Genomic DNA, 18,408 nt, shown 5'->3' on the forward strand with positions numbered 1-18,408 from the left:
CCTATTTCTATTGAACTCCATGTTTCATTCCACATGTCAGAGAGTATATATATTTATTACTAATGGAAGCTGATGCACACAGAGGCCTTATGCACTCAAAGCATCTCTGCAATCATTCTTTCATGCTATGTTCTGCATAAACCCAAGCCAGATTGCTCACTGGGATGACTGCCAAATCTCAAGCAAAAGTGCAGATATGCAAATATATTCAGGAAAGGGCTGAGCCTCATTGTGAAGAAAGACAACACAACGTTTTGCAACATCAGGGTTGGCACAAAGGAGAAAAAAAGTAGTGGATTTTGACATGCACAGGCAACTTCATAATAAAAGGAAGCACAAAAAGCTCAAGGACTTGCTCTCTTTCGAAGAGGTTTCCATCTTTTGGCTGACTGCAGAGAACTGGAACAGAGCCCGAGGACTAATCAGGCCAGCTGCTGACTGGAAACCGGACATAACGGAGGACACCTAACAAAACAGGGAGAAGGAAAGAAAGAATTGAGTCGGAAGCGGCTGTGACTGAGCTGCTTTGCGTGCCACACAAAACCAGGATTTTAGTGCTACCTGCATGAGCAAGACCAGGGGTAGGCAACCTAAGGCCCGGGGGCCAGATGTGGCCCAATCGCCTTCTAAATCTGGCCCGCGGACAGTCTGGGAATCAGCATGTTTTTACATGGGTAGAATGTGTGCTTTTATTTAAAATGCATCTCTGGGTTATTTGTGGGGCATAGGAATTCATTCATTTTTTCATTCATTTTTTTAACCCCCCCCCCCCAAAAAAAAGTCTGGTCCAACACATGGTCTGAGGGACAGTGGACTGGCCCACGGCTGAAAAAGGTTGCTGACCCCTGAGCAAGACTGACACTTCCACCCCATGTTGCTGCAAAATCAGTCTGGGAGTCTGCTCTGGCTGGAAATCTTATCTTAGGAGCCAAATTTTGGGTTGTACAGGTATAAATAAAAGGGAATTTATCTAACACATAAAGAGTACTGGGAAAGAGAGAAGGCTACCTCACACTAATCGAAAGTTATACAGGGACTAAGTTATACAGGGACTAATTCTCGAAGCTACCAACATGAGTTTGACCAAACTGTGGGAGGCAGTGGAAGACAGGAGTGCCTGGCATGCTATGGTCCATGGGGTCACGAAGAGTCGGACACGACTAAATGACTAAACAACAACAGCAAATTTAGATTAACCAGTTTCGTTTCATTTATTCCTTGGTATTCTATTATGCTATCTAATTCTGGTTAGCATTTATTGTTTTGAGTGTACTGGTTAATGAAACAATAAAAAGTTTTGTTTTTTTTAAGTCTGGGTCTTAAAACAATTTTTACTTTTAAATTTTATTTTATGTCCTTTAATAGTTTTCCACTTTGAGACAACCCCACCAATGGTAAAGAAAACCTCATATTTATTTCCCCCAAAAAAATCTATCTCCCATTTGTCCTGGTTTATATATCTGGTTTGTGATGGTATAACATTTGATATTTATTTTAACACACTTTTCTTTTAAAGTTGCATAGACCAAATCAGAATTTTATCTATTATGCACATTGTTCTAAATTCAGTTGGTGATCTCAAACAACCATTTCCCAATTCTGCTTGTACAATGCACTCTAAGTAGTTATTTTAAAATGACACTATAGCTACATCCAGTTATTTTCATCATATGTAGAGGAAAGACATAGCAAGGGAGACAGACTCTTACAGCTTACGCATGTTAGCCAGGAGATCTGAAACACACAAGTATGCATGCAGGGCTGTCTGGGCCTGGGCCTCTGGTGCAATTCTGAGTCCAATGAACCCAATGGGACTTTTGTCAAAGTATCCATGCACAACATTGTGCTATAAAACAGGTTTAAGGTGTCTTTAGGATGCAATGTTATACCCTCTTACCTGGGAATAAGCCCCCCTGAATTCGAGGGACTTTTTCCGACTTGTTCCTGAGTGGACGTGTAAATGTGCTGTTAATATCCCTGATTCAGGGGGTTGTGGTGGCTGAGAGATCCCCGATTCAAATGACTATACAGTACTTCTCTAACAATGCCTTTTGGGAATTAGTTTAGCTTTACTTTTCCTGTATCTGCACCAGGGCTGACAAAATGTACTTTGCTGCCTGAGGCAGAGCAGCAAAGGGTCCCTCGGCGAATGAAGGTGCATAGTGACCAAGGTCAACCAACTTTTGACACCTGAAGCAGAAAAATCCCACATTCATCTCTCTTCCTCCCTGACAGTATGCAATACACCATCCATCTGGCAGCTGCTTCGCTCTGCTAATGGTTAGAGCTGACGCCCACCATCTGACACCACACAAACACACACAGCCACTTGCGCACTTCCAAGGCCTAAACTATGTTGGTTAATCATTTCTCTCATTGTGTGCCTTTTCTGTCCAGAATTAAAGTAAAATTACACTTGATAATTTCTCAGCACTAAAAAGCCAAGTAGCTCAAAGCAGCTCTTGGAAGGATCAAGATTAATTTAAAAACTATCTTAAGCATTTGCAAAATGAATGGAGAACCATTAAAATCGTATTTGCTACTTTGCCTTTAGTGACTTGGACCGCTTAACCCAGTCCGCCTTTTCCATCCATATCCCATGCTCCAACTAGGGCAATAAAGATAGCATTATGTGGTGGTTTGGCTGCTAGACTAGAACTTGGGAGACCAGAGTTTGGATCCCTTCTCTGCCATGAAGCTCATGGGGGGACTGTGGGCTCTCTCTCTCTTAGTCTAACCTATCTCGTGTTGTTGTGATGATTAAATGGGAAGCGGGGGGGACAACGACGACTGTACACCACCCCAAGTTCTTTGGAGGGGAGATGGGACTTGAATGCAGTAAAAAAAAAATCTGCCCTTGAGGACTATGTGTTCTTCTGCAATTCTACTTAATGGAACATAAGGAAGATAACTTGCCACTGAACTGCTTTCCTCACTTGCCAATAACAGGCATACATGGAGCTCCAGACCTGTTTTGAAAATACAGAGCAGAGTGAGACGATTTATTTGGGCCAGATTCTGCTTAAAAATGGAGGCACTGGTTCCCTGATGTTCTGTCAAGACCAAGATGGTGACTATCTGTCTCTAGAACATGTTACCCGTTTTTCTTTGGGGAGTGTCTCTGGCAGCAACATGAAGACGAAAGCCAAGTCAATCACTGCAAACATGACAGCAAACATAGCAGACCGAACATAGAAGATTTCTCCCTTCTCTTTTTCCATGGAGAGGTATGCTCCAAGCATAGGCCCAAAGGTAAACCCCAAGGAGAAAGCAACACCAATCATGGCCTAGGGAAACAAGGGTAATACTTATTTAGTAACATTTCTCTCCTCCTTCAACTCTAATAGAGCTTCCAGAGCAGCAAATACGGACATGTACTATTTGAAACACAGATACCCATAATTACACATTCATTTTTCTCGATAGTAACTTAATATTTTGTTACCAATACCAATTAAACTTTTTTTGCACTAGCCATAGGCCATGGCATCATTCAGAAGGAGAACAAAAAACAATAACCATAAAAATCATCGGGCACCACACATACAATAAAACCACGGTCATGGCTACTAAAATTATTTGTTGCATTAAATAGAATAGCATAGCAGAAGATTCTCGGGTAATATGTGCCAAATTAAATATCTGAATCCCCTGTGCAGTTGACCGCTATTTTGTCTAGTTCTTTCCTTCTGATCTTCTTAGCTGTCGGTGCATAGAGTGCTAGTTTATAAGTAACACAGTCGTCGGTGTCGCTCAGCAGCCATTTCACCCTTTCCACCCTATTCAAATGTGGTCCATTCGTAAACAGGGGTTTTATAAATTGGTCTCTTGGGTCTATATATAATGGGCACTGCAATAAATAATGGCACAAGTCCTTGATGCAGGGTTGTCCACACAGACAGAGTCTCTCTTTGTAATGTACCGTCCATCCAACATGGCCGAGGGCATCGATTGGAATCGTAGTTCTGTAAAAGCAAATCTTAGTACGGCAAGTGGGAGCTTTGTGAGGTATCTGGCTCGGGCATGCTCCGTTTTGATAAGTGGGAACCATGGTGAGCTCTTGGTAGAAGCAATCATGGTTAGATCCCTTTCTATATCAGACCTAAAGAGACAGTCTCTTAAGTGCCTCTTATCCATCTTCATGGTCACCTGAAGATCTTGTAATTGATATTGGGGCAAGAGGCGTTGGATGCCAGCCTTTGGTCTGTTCCCGTTCTGTGTAAGACATAGCGGGGAATCTCTCCTCCGAAAGAGACTGAAGTCTTTTCACATAATTTAGGCACAGGTAATCAATTCTCGCCTGTATTGTTGTCACGTCAGCTTCAGCACAAAGAAGAGCAGCTGGAGTCCCGTTGGGGAGCGAGAGCACTTTCCTGAGGAATTTGTTCTTAATATTTTATTGGTTTCATTGGGAAAAGTATGCACTTTGCACAAAGCCAACACATACGAAGATGTTTTAAGTTGTACTGATAAAGCTTCTATATGGTGTAAGCTATCTTGAGAGCCAGGTGGCACTGTGGGTTAAACCACTGAGCCTAGGGCTTGCTGATCAGAAGGTCAGCGGTTCGAATCCCTGTGACGGGGTGAGCTCCCGTTGCTTGGTCCCAGCTCCTGCCAACCTAGCATTTTGAAAGCAAGTCAAAATGCAGGTAGATAAATAGGAACCACTACAGCGGGAAGGTAAACGGCGTTTCCGTGTGCTGCTCTGGTTCACCAGAAGCAGTTTTGTCATGCTGGCCACATGACCTGGAAGCTATACGCCAGCTCCCTCGGCCAATAATGCGAGATGAGCGCGCAACCCCAGAGTCGGTCATGACTGGACCTAATGGTCAGGGGTCCCCTTTACCCTTTACCCTTTATCTTGAGAGCATAGGCACCAGCCTCAGGAGAGCTGCGTCTTCTTCCCTGCGACACGACCAGAGCCAGGGCTGCCACTACGGCCGCTGCTTGTGCCTCCTCATACTCCCCTCGCACAGTCCCCAAACTTGCTCCAGAGGGTTGGGGGCAAAACTCCAGAACACATTTAGGCAAAGGGTGAAGAGGGGGAGGGTGTTCTGTTGTGCAAGCAGAAGTCCTTGAACTGCATTGGATACCACCTAGAATCTGCAATTTTTCTACTGGATAGAAAGAAGCATGAAGTTTAGGCCGAAGTCAGGTTGGACCGTGACTGGAGAATTTTAACCACCCCCACCCCCTTGGGATTCTGTGGGAAATGGCACCTAATATTCCTAGTCTTCTTGTTGTTGTTGTTGTTGTTTAGTCGTTTAGTCGTGTCCGACTCTTCGTGACCCCATGGACCACAGCACGCCAGGCACTCCTGTCTTGCACTGCCTCCCGCAGTTTGGTCAAACTCATGTTCGTAGCTTCGAGAACACTGTCCAACCATCTTGTCCTCTGTCGTCCCCTTCTCCTTGTGCCCTCAATCGTTCCCAACATCAGGGTCTTTTCCAAGGATTCTTCTCTTCTCATGAGGTGGCCAAAGTATTGGAGCCTCAGCTTCACGATCTGTCCTTCCAGTGAGAACTCAGGGCCGATTTCCTTAATAATGGATAGATTTTATCTTCTTGCAGTCCATGGGACTCTCAAGAGTCTCCTCCAGCACCATAATTCAAAAGCATTAAGTCTTTGGCGATCAGCCTTCTTTATGGTCCAGCTCTCACTTCCATACATCACTACTGGGAAAACCATAGCTTTAACTATACGGACCTTTGTAGGCAATGTGATGTCTCTGCTTTTTAAGATGCTGTCTAGGTTTGTCATTGCTTTTCTCCCAAGAAGCAGGCGTATTTTAATTTCGTGACTGCTGTCACCATCTGCAGTGATCAAGGAGCCCAAGAAAGTAAAATCTCTCACTGTCTCCATTTCTTCCCCTTCTATTTGCCAGGAGGTGATGGGACCAGTGGCCATGATCCTAGTCTAGTATTGGGTAAACAAAACTGGGGAGCGGCCATGTTCCTGTCAATGTTGCATCTCATCCAATCCCGCTCTGTATGCGGAACACATTCACGTCCAGGTGGCTGATCAAAAATTAAACAGCAAATATCCTAATCAAAGGCTCAAACCAGGCCGTCAACTCACCATGCCTTTGCTTCGAGCTTTTGGACTTTGCAAGTCAGCAATTATTGCAGTGGAGAGGCTGACATTCCCTTTGCTTATTCCTGTGGGAATACCACATGGAAACAAAAGACAAAGGACAGAGATTCAACCAGCAAATCTCTGGGAGGGAAAGTGCGTCCTGCTCTCCCCTCGCCAGATCTTTTTATTACAATATCAAAAGGTTACAAAGATTCAAATCATCCAATAGAATTCATCCTAAGTTCTAAAACCCCTCCCAGGTTTCCTCCCACCTTGAATCTGATACTGTTGGGAAGATCTGGAACTAACACCAAGATGCTAAAAAGACTTCCTGGACTTCAAAGAAACTACAACTAAAGAAAGGAAAGGGGCCCAGGAATTCTTGCATAGATTAACAGTGTCTTGTCAGAAAACAGGTTTGTCAGCTTTTCAAAGGCTAACAGGAAGGAAGGAAGATTAACAGATGCCCTTTTACCCAGATCTATTGAGCCAAATGTTTTACAGCCAGGCATGAAACAAATGGCAACAAATGCCTGTTTCTTGCAACCCAGACTGAAACGTGTTTTAAAGGTGGAAAGAAATGGAGTCAGTAATCATCCCAGAAACCTATGTCCAAGACCAGGATTTTCATAATTCAGGCAGCAGAGGTATATCAAGGGAGCCACGAAGCTCAGACATCCTCTACAGGCACACATAATTATGAGTACCTGATTCCCTTCCATAGATCACTAGAAAGTCACCACTACATCTCATCCTTTTTAATTTAATTTTGTTTGCAGAAGAAAGTTTCCTGCATTTAGGACAATAAGGGCATTGCATCCTCATTACATTCCTGTAGATGGCGTCGGATCTCATACAGATCCTTCCTTGAAATGCCAGTGGAAGGTTTAGCCAGACACAGTGATGAACACAGGGTAACAAGAGATGGGATACACTGAATAAAGCAGCACGTTCCCACTAGGAGAACTAAAATCATGAATCCATACATTAGCCAAGTTCGAAGCCAACCGAACCCTGGCAACCATGACCAGAAATTATCCCACCAAGGTGGCAAGGTGTGCACTGTGATATTGTGAGCCAAAATTTGCAGTTGATCAATTTGCTTTTGCACATGGTAGCTATTATCAGACAAATTGAAACAACACATGCCAGACACTGATTCACATCCTAAATGATTTTGCAGCATGAGGTAGTCTACAGCAGCTTTCAAAGTAATGACAGCTTCCCTGAGAACTTTTTGCTCTTGATTCAGAAGAGTTAATGCACGTGAGGTATGATTAATTGTCTTTGCCAAAGAGCAAGCAAGTTGAGCTCCCGTTTTAGCATTGTAAACAGATAAACCCGGGATGCCAACTAATGAGGTAGCTAATGCAACATATTCTGCTTTAGAGAAAAGCTGTATATTAGAATCACACTGCTCCGATAAGGTCTCCACATTCCTTTGTGAACGAACCGGGGAATACAGTTGCCCTTTCTTTTTAAAAAAAGAACGATCAGGCATAACCAGTGTCAGCCTGCTAAGGCAACATTGAGAATCTGAAAGATTGGCTGGAATATAACTATATCATATCATTGCACGTAAAAAACCAGCCAGGAGGTAGTAACATGTGTGCATTAATAAAAGTCATGTTTTGAACCAGAGAACAATTCCATGAAGGCTTCCCTGTAGGAACACATGTAGAGTAATGTCTGCTGCAATTAACCATCCTGGCACAAGGGGTCGCAGGAGTAGCAGCAACACGAGGTGTATACAGAGAAACAGAATCTAAAGGTAACTTTCTAACAGCCGTTCCCCATCCATAAATATGATTGTATGTGAATGCATGCTTGTCTCCATGATGATAAAACCATTTCCCAATATCAGTGTCAGGGAACATTTGAAAAGGTTCTTTGCAGACAGGAATAATACAATCACCTAAAATACTACGCATTTCATAAGATTCACTGAGACAAAACTGAGACACGTTAGCAATTTTAGCTAAATTCAACCATAAATTGGAATTCATAGAAGGAGATTGGAAAGGCACAGCATTAGATTGAACACATGGAAAACATAGAGCAATTAAAAAACACAATACAAGCATCATAGAATTCATATTCAATTGAGTAATCAAGGCAGCCAGGAACGTATCAGGAGTCTCTGGAATGTTATTTCGCTCAAGCTGAGCCTTAGTTTCATCAGTCAAAGTCCGAATCATAGTCCAGGTGATACCGCGGCCGGACTCAAGAGCTATCTTCCTCTTCTTCCAACGGGACAGCCGGCGTGGACGAGTCAGGGATAGCGAGGGGTCCAGCAACGGAATCAGATCCTCCGGGGTCTCGGTTCCCTTGAGAGCGGTGTGCCAACTCATGATTAACTCTATAAGGTTTCACGCAGCGACCTGGAACCCACAAAGGACCTTGAGGGGTTAAAAGAGAAGCAAAACCCCGTCCCCAAGTTATAAGCTCTGCAGGACCCTTCCAATCAGGTTCCGGAAGCTGCCTATAAAGAACAAGAGGACGTTCTATAGGCAACTCTTTGCGGAAATGGCGTTCCATAGGCGATACCTTGCTAGAAGAAGAACAAGTCAATTGATTTAAAGTAAACAAAACAACAGAAACAACATCAGACAAGTCTTGTGGGCGAACCCCATGATCACCAAGCTGCTTTCCTAGCAACTGTTTAAAAGTCCTGTGAGCCCTCTCAACTATTGCTTGACCAGTGGAATTGAAAGGAATGCCATGAGAGAGGCGAATGTCCCACTGCATACAAAAGTTGCGAAATGCAGCTGAAGTGTACGCAGGGCCATTGTCAGTCTTAATTTCCAAAGGTTTTCCCATCACAGCAAACGCACGCAAGCAATGTTGAATAACATGGCGAGCAGTTTCACCTCTTAAAGGTGTTGCCCATATAAAACCAGAGTGCGTATCGATGCAAAGATGTAAATAGCTGTGGGGAGCAAAAGCTGTTACCCTAGTAACATCCATTTGCCATAATTGATTAGACTCAGAACCTCTAGGGTTAACTCCATCAAAAGGAAAACTCAGAGGAGCTAAAGAACAAGAGGGACAGCCTCCCACAATGTCCTTAGCTTGTGACATAGGAATTAAAAACTGTTTCCTTAGCTGCTTGGCACCTTGATGGAAAAAAGCACGACTATCCACAGCATTAGCAAAAAGACTGCATAAAGACTTTAATGCAGAGTCTGCTTGCTGATTTCCCTCAGAAAGAGCGTCTTGCAGTCCAGTATGAGATCGAATGTGAGCTGCAAAATAAGGTACTGTTCGGCTACAAAGTAAATTCTTAAGCGTTAGAAACAAAGAAAGCAAATTAGAATCCAACTGAGGAGAAAGATACGAATTAGCCAAATGAGACAACAAGTTAAAAACATACTGAGTATGTACAATAAGGTTAAAAGGCTGATCTGGAAACATAGTAAAAGCCAGAATCACGGCAGCCAGTTCAGCTCGCTGTGCAGTAGTTTGAGCAGCTGTGAAAAAAGATTTCCAGTTATTTTCTGAGTCCTTGAAAGTCACCACCCCTCTTGTCGGTGAACCATCTGTAAAAAGAGTTAAAACATCAGGAATAGGCACATGTGATTGAATAGACACTAAACGCCAAGGAACCTGTTGAATTAAAACCAAGCGTGGATCCTTGGGTGGATTAAAATGAATCGCTCCCAAATAATCAGCAAACGCAACCTGGTAGGCAGAAGAAGTACTCATTAAAAACTCATGCTCTTGATTAGAAAAAGGCAAATAGCAGCTAGCCAAATCAAAACCAGTAAGCTGTCTTGCCCTAACTCGCGCTCTGCAAAGCAACTCAATATGAGCAGAGAGATAGGGATAAACATTGCGTGGAGGCGTATTAGGTAAATGCAGCCACTCCACGATTGCAATGCGCTTCTCATCGAATGGAGAGAACAAAAGACCAGTAGGCAGAGACAAGGTATTCAAAAGAAGCACATGGAGAGGACCTTCTTGCTTTACACGATCCACCATGCTTCTACGCAATGCCAGATTAACCTGATGAATAGCATGACGCATTGCCTTAGTAACAGGAATTATTTCAGCTGGAGAATGTCTATCTTTAAGAGCAGCAAACAGTGGCTGGAGCTCATGGGTAGAAAGTCCAAAGAAAGGACGAACCCAGTTTAACTGCCCCAAAAAGCTCTGTAACTGCTGCAAGGTAAATTGAGCAGGAACTTTTAGCTCAGGCAAAAAAGGAGAAGAAGCAGTTTGCAACAGGCAATGACCTAAATACAAGTACGGCGGTTTGGTCTGTATTTTCTCTGGTGCGATACTGGGACCACGCTGAGCCAGTACTTGCGACAATTCCTCACAGACACCACTAGGGAGCGCTGGTGAGCTAATTAAAATATCATCCATGAAATGGAAGATCATAAAATCAGGGTGTGCATCCCTAAAAGGCTGTAGGGCACGTGCCACGTAAAATTGACAAAGAACGGGAGAACATTTCATACCCTGCGGTAAAAATTTCCAATGAAATCTACGCATAGGCTGAGAATTATTTATTACAGGGATCGTAAAAGCAAACCGCTCACGATCCTGGGGCGCAAGAGGAATAGAAAAAAAGCAGTCTTTTAAATCCACAATAATCAGCTGGTAATGCTGAGGAATTAAATTAGCATTAGGCACACCAGCCGATAAATTTCCCATTGGAACAATCCTTTCATTTACCCGCCTAAGGTCATGAAGAAGACGATGACGGCCTGATTTTTTTAATATAGAAAAAACTGGACTGTTCCAAGAGCTGTGAGACACTTCTATGTGACCCTGTTCCAATTGCTCCGCAACTAAAGCCTCTAACACGCGGAGCTTCTCTGCCGACATTGGCCATTGATCCACCCACACAGGCGGACCTGGAATCCAAGTCAGAGGAATAGCTAAATCAGAATAATCTTGTGTAGAGGCCATTATAAATTTGTCTGGAGCTTTGCGTCTATCTGCTGTAGCAGATCACGCCCCCAAATGGAAAAAGGAAGAGGCATGATATAGGGACGCAACTGTATAGTCTTAGAATTCTCAGAAACCGATTCAAAAGTCACAGGCAAAACACTGCGCTGAGCTTGCTCATATCCCCCTATCCCCCACAAATCCTGGGCAGGGGCTGTAGGCAACGCAGATGGCCAATGCTTTGTGGCAATTACAGAAACATCAGCACCAGTATCAGCCAAACCAGTTAAAAGCTGACCACCCACTTTAAATTGCAAGTGAGGTCTCTCAGGTCCGATCGTAGTTATAGCAGCTACGCGAGTTGAACCAACCCCCCCTTCCTCTCAGCCTGTTCAGCATTTAGCTGACACAGCGGCAAAAGAATGAGCTGCGCTATAGATTCTCCTGAAGGGAGAGTTTGAGGAATATTAGACCAAGCCTGGATAATCAAAGGACCTGTATAGTCTGAGTCTATAACTCCAGGAACCACAAAAAGCCCTTTCTTATGAGTACTAGAGCGAGGCAAAATTATGCCCACAGTTTGAGATGGTATAGGACCTTTGTGCTGCGTAGAAATCTTATAAACTACCATAGGGAACTGAAACTCCATTGACTCAGAGGTAATTAAATCCAAGCCTGCGCTGCCCTTAGTGGCATGACGCAAATCAGTCACTGGAGACAAGCCTTGAGAAGCTTTGGCTCTCACAATAGGAAGCGGGGGGGCAGCGGGGGCTGCCACCTCCGACGGCAGGCTGTCTCCTTCTAAATCCATAGCATTTCCCCCATTTAACCCCGGGCTGGGAGAACACCCGCTTGAGAGTTTCCCGCCGTTTGAGAACGACACTGACTAGCCCAATGGTAGCCTTTACCACACTTCTTGCATCGGAAAGGAGGTCTGGATCCATTCTCTGGCTTAGAAACCCTACAATCTTTCAAAAAATGCCCCACCCGGTTGCAGCCAAAGCATCTTTTTTCCCTGGATCCATTATTATTATTATTATTTCCAGGGTGACGCAGTGGCGCTAAAGCAGCAGCCAGCAAACCAGTCTTGTGAGACTCAGTGCCTATGTTCTGACACAACTTCAGCATGTGGGCGATATCAGTCTCAGGTTTTTGGTATATTGCTTTAAGAGCAGTTTTACAATCCTGGTTAGCGTTTTCAAATGCAAGTTGTTTCATTAAAACTTCGGCTGCTTCCGGGTTTACTACCTGCCTTTCTAAAGCTCTTTGCAATCGATTCACAAAAGACATGTAGTCCTCTGTCGCTCCCTGCTGGATAGTAGCAAAAGAGCCAGCCGGTGTTCCTGCTTCAGGAACGCGGTGCCATGCTTCTTTAATAAGATGTCCTAATTGATCTACCGCTGCGTTAGGCATAGTAATCTGCTGAGCAACAGCGGAAAATGTACCCTCACCAGTTAACATATCCACAGAAATACCCACATTGTTCTGTAAGTTATTCATAGCCATCTGAGCAGCAGCGTCCTTCCATTCTTGCACAAAAAGCACATACTGAGCAGGAGTTAAGAGCGCCTTAATTAAAGCACGCCAATCATTAGGAATTAAATTATTTCCTCCTCTCAGACCATCTAGCAATCCTGTTGTGTATGTACTATGAAGCCCATTTTCTGTCACACTTTTCTTAAGTTCTTTAAAAGCTATGAGAGACAGAGGCTCATGGACATGATGTCCTTGTGCGTTACGCGCGATGGGACAAAGAGCCATTAGAGGCAGAGCGTCTAAAATCGCCTCACCGTCACCTTCTTTTAAAGCCTGACTAACCATCTGTTGCACTGCCGTTTGTGGTACCTCAGAATGAGAACCCACAGAATAAGAAGGTGGCATTACTTCTAAACCAGACCCAGGCAACAGGGAGCTGGCAGAAGGCAGAGGCGCTGGAGGAGCTGAAGCTGCCTTCGAAACAAAATCTCCCCCCAAACCTGGAGGCTGTGAAGGGGGCAAAATCCTTGGAGATGCTGAGGAAGCATCTTGAAGCTGAAGCAATGGATTTGCCACCCTAGCTATAGCTGATCTACAAAGCTTCCACGTATGTAGGATTTGAACAGAAGGTCGGTCAGATTTACTCAAAACCAACCCCACCTTGTCCCATTTTTCTAAATCTAAAGTACCCTCTTCAGGGAAAAAAGGTGCAACATGAGCTATTTCTTGCAATAACTGGTCTATTAATGGGGCCAAAATCTCATTGTGGCCATCGGAACTTAACAAAAAGAGCAAATCTCTCTTATGTTTCTTCTGCATTTTACTTAAATCACCCCCCATTTCTTACCTATTTTTCTGTGCGCACAGGATGCTCCAGGTTCTGAGCAGGAAGAAAGTTCAGCCCAATAGCTCTCTTAATGCAGATAGAGACTAAAGGCACCTAGGGGGCTTGTTAATTCCGAACTTAGGAAGAGCAATCAGTTTACCCGATTCTCTTTTCAAGATGCCTCAGAGAGGGCACCAAAATGTGGGAATACCACATGGAAACAAAAGACAAAGGACAGAGATTCAACCAGCAAATCTCTGGGAGGGAAAGTGCGTCCTGCTCTCCCCTCGCCAGATCTTTTTATTACAATATCAAAAGGTTACAAAGATTCAAATCATCCAATAGAATTCATCCTAAGTTCTAAAACCCCTCCCAGGTTTCCTCCCACCTTGAATCTGATACTGTTGGGAAGATCTGGAACTAACACCAAGATGCTAAAAAGACTTCCTGGACTTCAAAGAAACTACAACTAAAGAAAGGAAAGGGGCCCAGGAATTCTTGCATAGATTAACAGTGTCTTGTCAGAAAACAGGTTTGTCAGCTTTTCAAAGGCTAACAGGAAGGAAGGAAGATTAACAGATGCCCTTTTACCCAGATCTATTGAGCCAAATGTTTTACAGCCAGGCATGAAACAAATGGCAACAAATGCCTGTTTCTTGCAACCCAGACTGAAACGTGTTTTAAAGGTGGAAAGAAATGGAGTCAGTAATCATCCCAGAAACCTATGTCCAAGACCAGGATTTTCATAATTCAGGCAGCAGAGGTATATCAAGGGAGCCACGAAGCTCAGACATCCTCTACAGGCACACATAATTATGAGTACCTGATTCCCTTCCATAGATCACTAGAAAGTCACCACTACATATTCCACCAAGAATTCTGGAGAAAATGAATAGCTCAAAGCTCCTGGAAATGGCCCACAAGGAATATGATGCTATCATACCAATCTACAGAAATAAGAAGGTACATAATGAAAATAATGGTATTTAGAAAGCACAAGGAAATGTAAGCACTCTGCCTTGGACCTACAGTATTACACAGGAGAAGCTAAACTAAACCTAAACTAAAAAAATGGGACAAAACCTCATGTTTTCTCAGAAGAATACTGTTATTGGATTCTTTATTGAACCCAGTTTGGTACAAAAGCTAAAGAGAAATTCCAGGTTATTTATTCAGAATAAAAGTTTGATGAGGAAAAAAACCCTAGTACAATTACTAGCCATATGCAAACCAATTAATAAGCACATAAAAGCAGTATTGAAGAGAATTTTCACACATGCTGGGGTTGTCCAAGCTTGTGTATTCAGCAATCTTCAAGCAGCAGAAATCATTAAGGTTATCTAAAACATCTCTGATGCTGCAAAGAATTGCAGCTTTTTCAGCTGGCATATAAACTTTTCTCTTCTAGCCTAAAGGCAAGGCGATACACAGCTGTTTATTGTAAGATAGAATCAACAGCACTGCCAAGCTGAAGGGAGCCCAGGGAAAGATGCCTTTGAGAGCCCCTTGGCCCCTGCCCTTTGGATCACTCACTCATCCTACCCCCAATACGTGTTCTCATCCCCATCTCCTTCCTTTCTGCTACTTGATAAATTAGTCATTTTCTTCACTTCATTAAAAGGAATCAGGAAAGCTGATATGTACTGGTGTGTGTGTGTCTGTGTGTGTGTGTGTGTGTGTGTGTGTGCGCGCGCGCTTGAGTGTGAACTTCTCCTTGTGTGTGTGTTACTTCTCCTTTCTTTAAATGAAAAGTAAAGCACAGATTCTGGTGGCATGTGCAGAGGGCTGCAATGGGGAGGAGAAGATGATGAGGTCTTGTAGGATTCTGCCCCATGAATATATAAAGCTTTAAGTTTGGGGCGGGGGAGTAGGCTGTAAGCAAAGACCCTCCTAACCCCTGGATCCAGGAAGTGTGGAAATAGGAGCTAGGCTGGCTTCCCATTGAGTTGAGAACCTGGGTGATGGGCCATAAAGAGAACAAAGGAAGGGCCTCTGTGTGAGATACCAAATGGGTGGGGGCCCCTCTCTCAAGTTGCGGTTAGATAGAAGCACAAATGCAGAGTTGACAGCAGAGAGTTTTGGAGTGATGTGAGCTAGAAGCAAAGCAACAGACTGGAGGGAGAGTCAGAGCAATGTTTATGTTTGAATCCAAAAGCTGGGGTGTTAATGCTGTAGACACCCCCCATACCCATGATAGGCTCCCATAAAGACCCCAGAAGCTCCCCTGTACCTCATCCCGAAGGAAACAAGATCCCTGGTTAAGCGCCTGGAACCCCTGGAATCTCGCATTGCTGGGAGATTAGGATGGCGTGCAACACTGCTGTCAGAAGTGGGATTCATGTTCCCTGAAGACAGGACCTGTGAGCAAGGATCTGAGCCGAAATGGAGGAACAGCAGCATTCCTGGAGCAGCAAAGCCAGCAATGGATGGAGCGGCAGCAATGGATGGAGCGGTTCAACAGACAGCTGCAAGCAGAGTGTGTGAGAAGCCTCAGCGGAGAGGAAAGTGGGACTCCACGCGAGGTGAGGGCCCTGCAGATTGAAATGCTACAGGGGGTTGAAAGCGACCCAGGAGCCCCGCTGGAAGAGGTGGCTGGAGAGATCCAAAGTGTGGATGGGCAGCGGAGGGGCTTGGACTTTGAAGAGAGATGCAGTCAGTAGCTGAGGACAAAACCTTGGAGGAGGGTGAGGTGGCTGGAGCTGAGGAGCTGCTGTTGATGGATTTCTCCGCTTGTGGAACAGAGTAATGGGAGGCACATGCGAACGTGTAAGAAGAGCAGCCTGCGCCAGAGGAAATGGCAATGTGTTCCTCAGTGGAGGAGAACATGCAGGAAAAGCTCAAGGCCTGTGTGCGCGCACCAGAGGAGCAGCCAGCTCATGCTGAATTGGGTGAGTTTAAAAAAACAACAACTATGATTTTGCCCTACTTATTACCTGTGCAAATCAACCTTGCAATATGAATTCAGCCTGACCAGAACTAATTCCAGAAAATGCAATGGTTTGACTCACGCAACAGCCAATGCATAATGCCTGCATGGAAAAGGGCTGGCTGGGTTTAGCCGGGGTTACTTAGATCAGTGGTTCCCAACCTTGGGTCCCCAGCTGCGTTTGGACTACAGTTCCCATCATCCCTGACCTCTGGTCTTGCTAGCTAGGGATGATGGGAGTTGTAGTCCAAAAACTGCTGGAAACCCAAGGTTGGGAAACACTGACTTAGATCACGTAACCGATCTACACTGCACATTCTTTAGTCCCGTCAACAGACATACCAAAGTCAACAACATGATCGGCCGTCTCCCAAAGTAATCAGATGTAGCACCAGTAAGTGGAGAGGAGAACTGAAGGAGGGAAAATATGGAGCCAATCAGACCTGCAAAATATGGAAAATTAAAATGCAACATGGATCTGCCAGCATCAAGGTAAATCCTTCACTTCCTTCACAGCCCTGTTCATGTGTGAGCCATACCCCGCATTCCTCAGGACCCACCTGAAAGCATCGGGAAGCATTTTCCACGCATGATTAAGATGGCTAAATTGCATTTAATGCCAGATATACATGGTCCTGTGCTCCTTGCAAACCGTGAGCAAACCTAGGAGTCCTATATTAAAATTTCATCCATACCTCCAAATAAGACACTGTTGTATTTCCTTTCAGAAGGCACTTGAACCACTTCACTGAACCAGTCCACCCCATGCTGCAACGTCATGTAGAAACTATCCTGTGGAAGAAAATATGCACGGGAGGGATAAATTCAGGGGAGCTATTCGGGGAGGACAGGGGAGCAACCACAGTCAGCCTGAGCTGCGCACCACATGCAATGATTCCGCAATATTTTTTTCTAGTTCTTGTCATGTGCAAAAAGTAACCACAACCAATCTTTTTAGAAACACTTGCTTTAATAGACAGAAAGCCTTAATTGCCATCAGACCTTAGCAGGCTCTGTAACATTTGGACTATCATTTAACATCTTAGTGGTTCAGAGTCAGACAAGCCACTGCAAAACCACACTCTCTCTGTTATTTATGGCACATCACAAGGGGAGGAAGTAACTAGTCACATTCTTCTTTTACTAATCCTATGCTTCATATCCAATCAGGCATTGCCTTCCTACTTCGACATGGTTGATCACAAACTTTTAGACCACTGCCTTGCCGACGTGGGGATTCAGGGCACAGTCTGACAATGGCTGTGTTCCTTTATCTCAGGTCGGGGACAGAGGGTGGCGCTAGGGAATGAGTTGTCGCCGCGGCACACCTTGGTGTGTGGCGTCCCGCTGGGCGCAATCCTTTCCCCCATGCTTTTAAATATCTTTATGCGCCCCCTTGCCCAGATTGTCTGGAGTTTTGGGCTGGGTTGTTATCAATATGCTGATGACACCCAGATTTATCTGTTGATGGACGGCTGCCCTGCCTCGGCCCCGGACACACTGACCGGGTGCTTGGAAGCTGCGGCTGGATGGCTATGTGGGAACCGACTGAAGCTAAATCCTTCGAAGACAGAGGTTCTCTGGTTGGGTTGGGACGACTTGCGGCTGCGGGGCCAACTCCCATCTCTTGCAGGGGCTCAATTAGTGCCAGTGCCTTCTGTCAAGAGTTTGGGTGTAACCTTCGACGCCTCCCTTTCCAAGGAGGCGCAGGTTGCAGCCACAGCAAAGGTGGCATTTTTCCATCTCTGCCGTATCAAGCAGTTGGTCCCTTACCTCTCTCGCCCCGATCTGGCCACAGTGATCCATGCGACGGTCACCTCCAGGCTTGATTATTGTAACTCGCTCTACGCAGGGTTGCCCTTAAAGCTGACCCAGAAACTCCAGCGGGTGCAGAATGTCGCGGCGAGGCTCCTTACAGGGTCCCGGCCGCGGGATCACATTCATCCAGTGCTCTACCAGCTGCACTGGCTCCCAGTGGAGTACAGGATCAGATTTAAGGTGCTGGTTTTGACCTTTAAAGCCCTATGCGGCTTGGGACCCTCGTACCTACGGGACCGCCTCTCCTGGTATGCCCCGCGGAGGACCTTAAGGTCCACAAATAACAACATTTTGGAGATCCCAAGCCATAAGGTGGTTAGACTGGTCTCAACCAAGGACATGGCTTTTTCAGTACTGGCCCCGACTTGGTGGAACGCTCTCTCACAGGAGA

At 44.9% G+C, this 18,408-nt stretch overlaps 1 protein-coding gene across 1 annotated transcript in view; it reads right to left on the bottom strand.

The window, feature by feature from the left end:
- MFSD10 (major facilitator superfamily domain containing 10) overlaps positions 1-18,408 on the bottom strand; it is a 29,498-nt gene that overhangs the window by 7,936 nt on the left and 3,154 nt on the right. The window contains 6 exon segments of the mRNA XM_060279041.1: positions 357-465; positions 3,099-3,287; positions 6,079-6,153; positions 14,137-14,220; positions 16,542-16,642; positions 16,895-16,991. Of these exon segments, the coding sequence (XP_060135024.1) occupies positions 357-465; positions 3,099-3,287; positions 6,079-6,153; positions 14,137-14,220; positions 16,542-16,642; positions 16,895-16,991 (655 nt within the window).

This window comes from Zootoca vivipara, chromosome 9, assembly GCF_963506605.1.
Source record: "Zootoca vivipara chromosome 9, rZooViv1.1, whole genome shotgun sequence".
Taxonomy (NCBI): domain Eukaryota; kingdom Metazoa; phylum Chordata; class Lepidosauria; order Squamata; family Lacertidae; genus Zootoca; species Zootoca vivipara.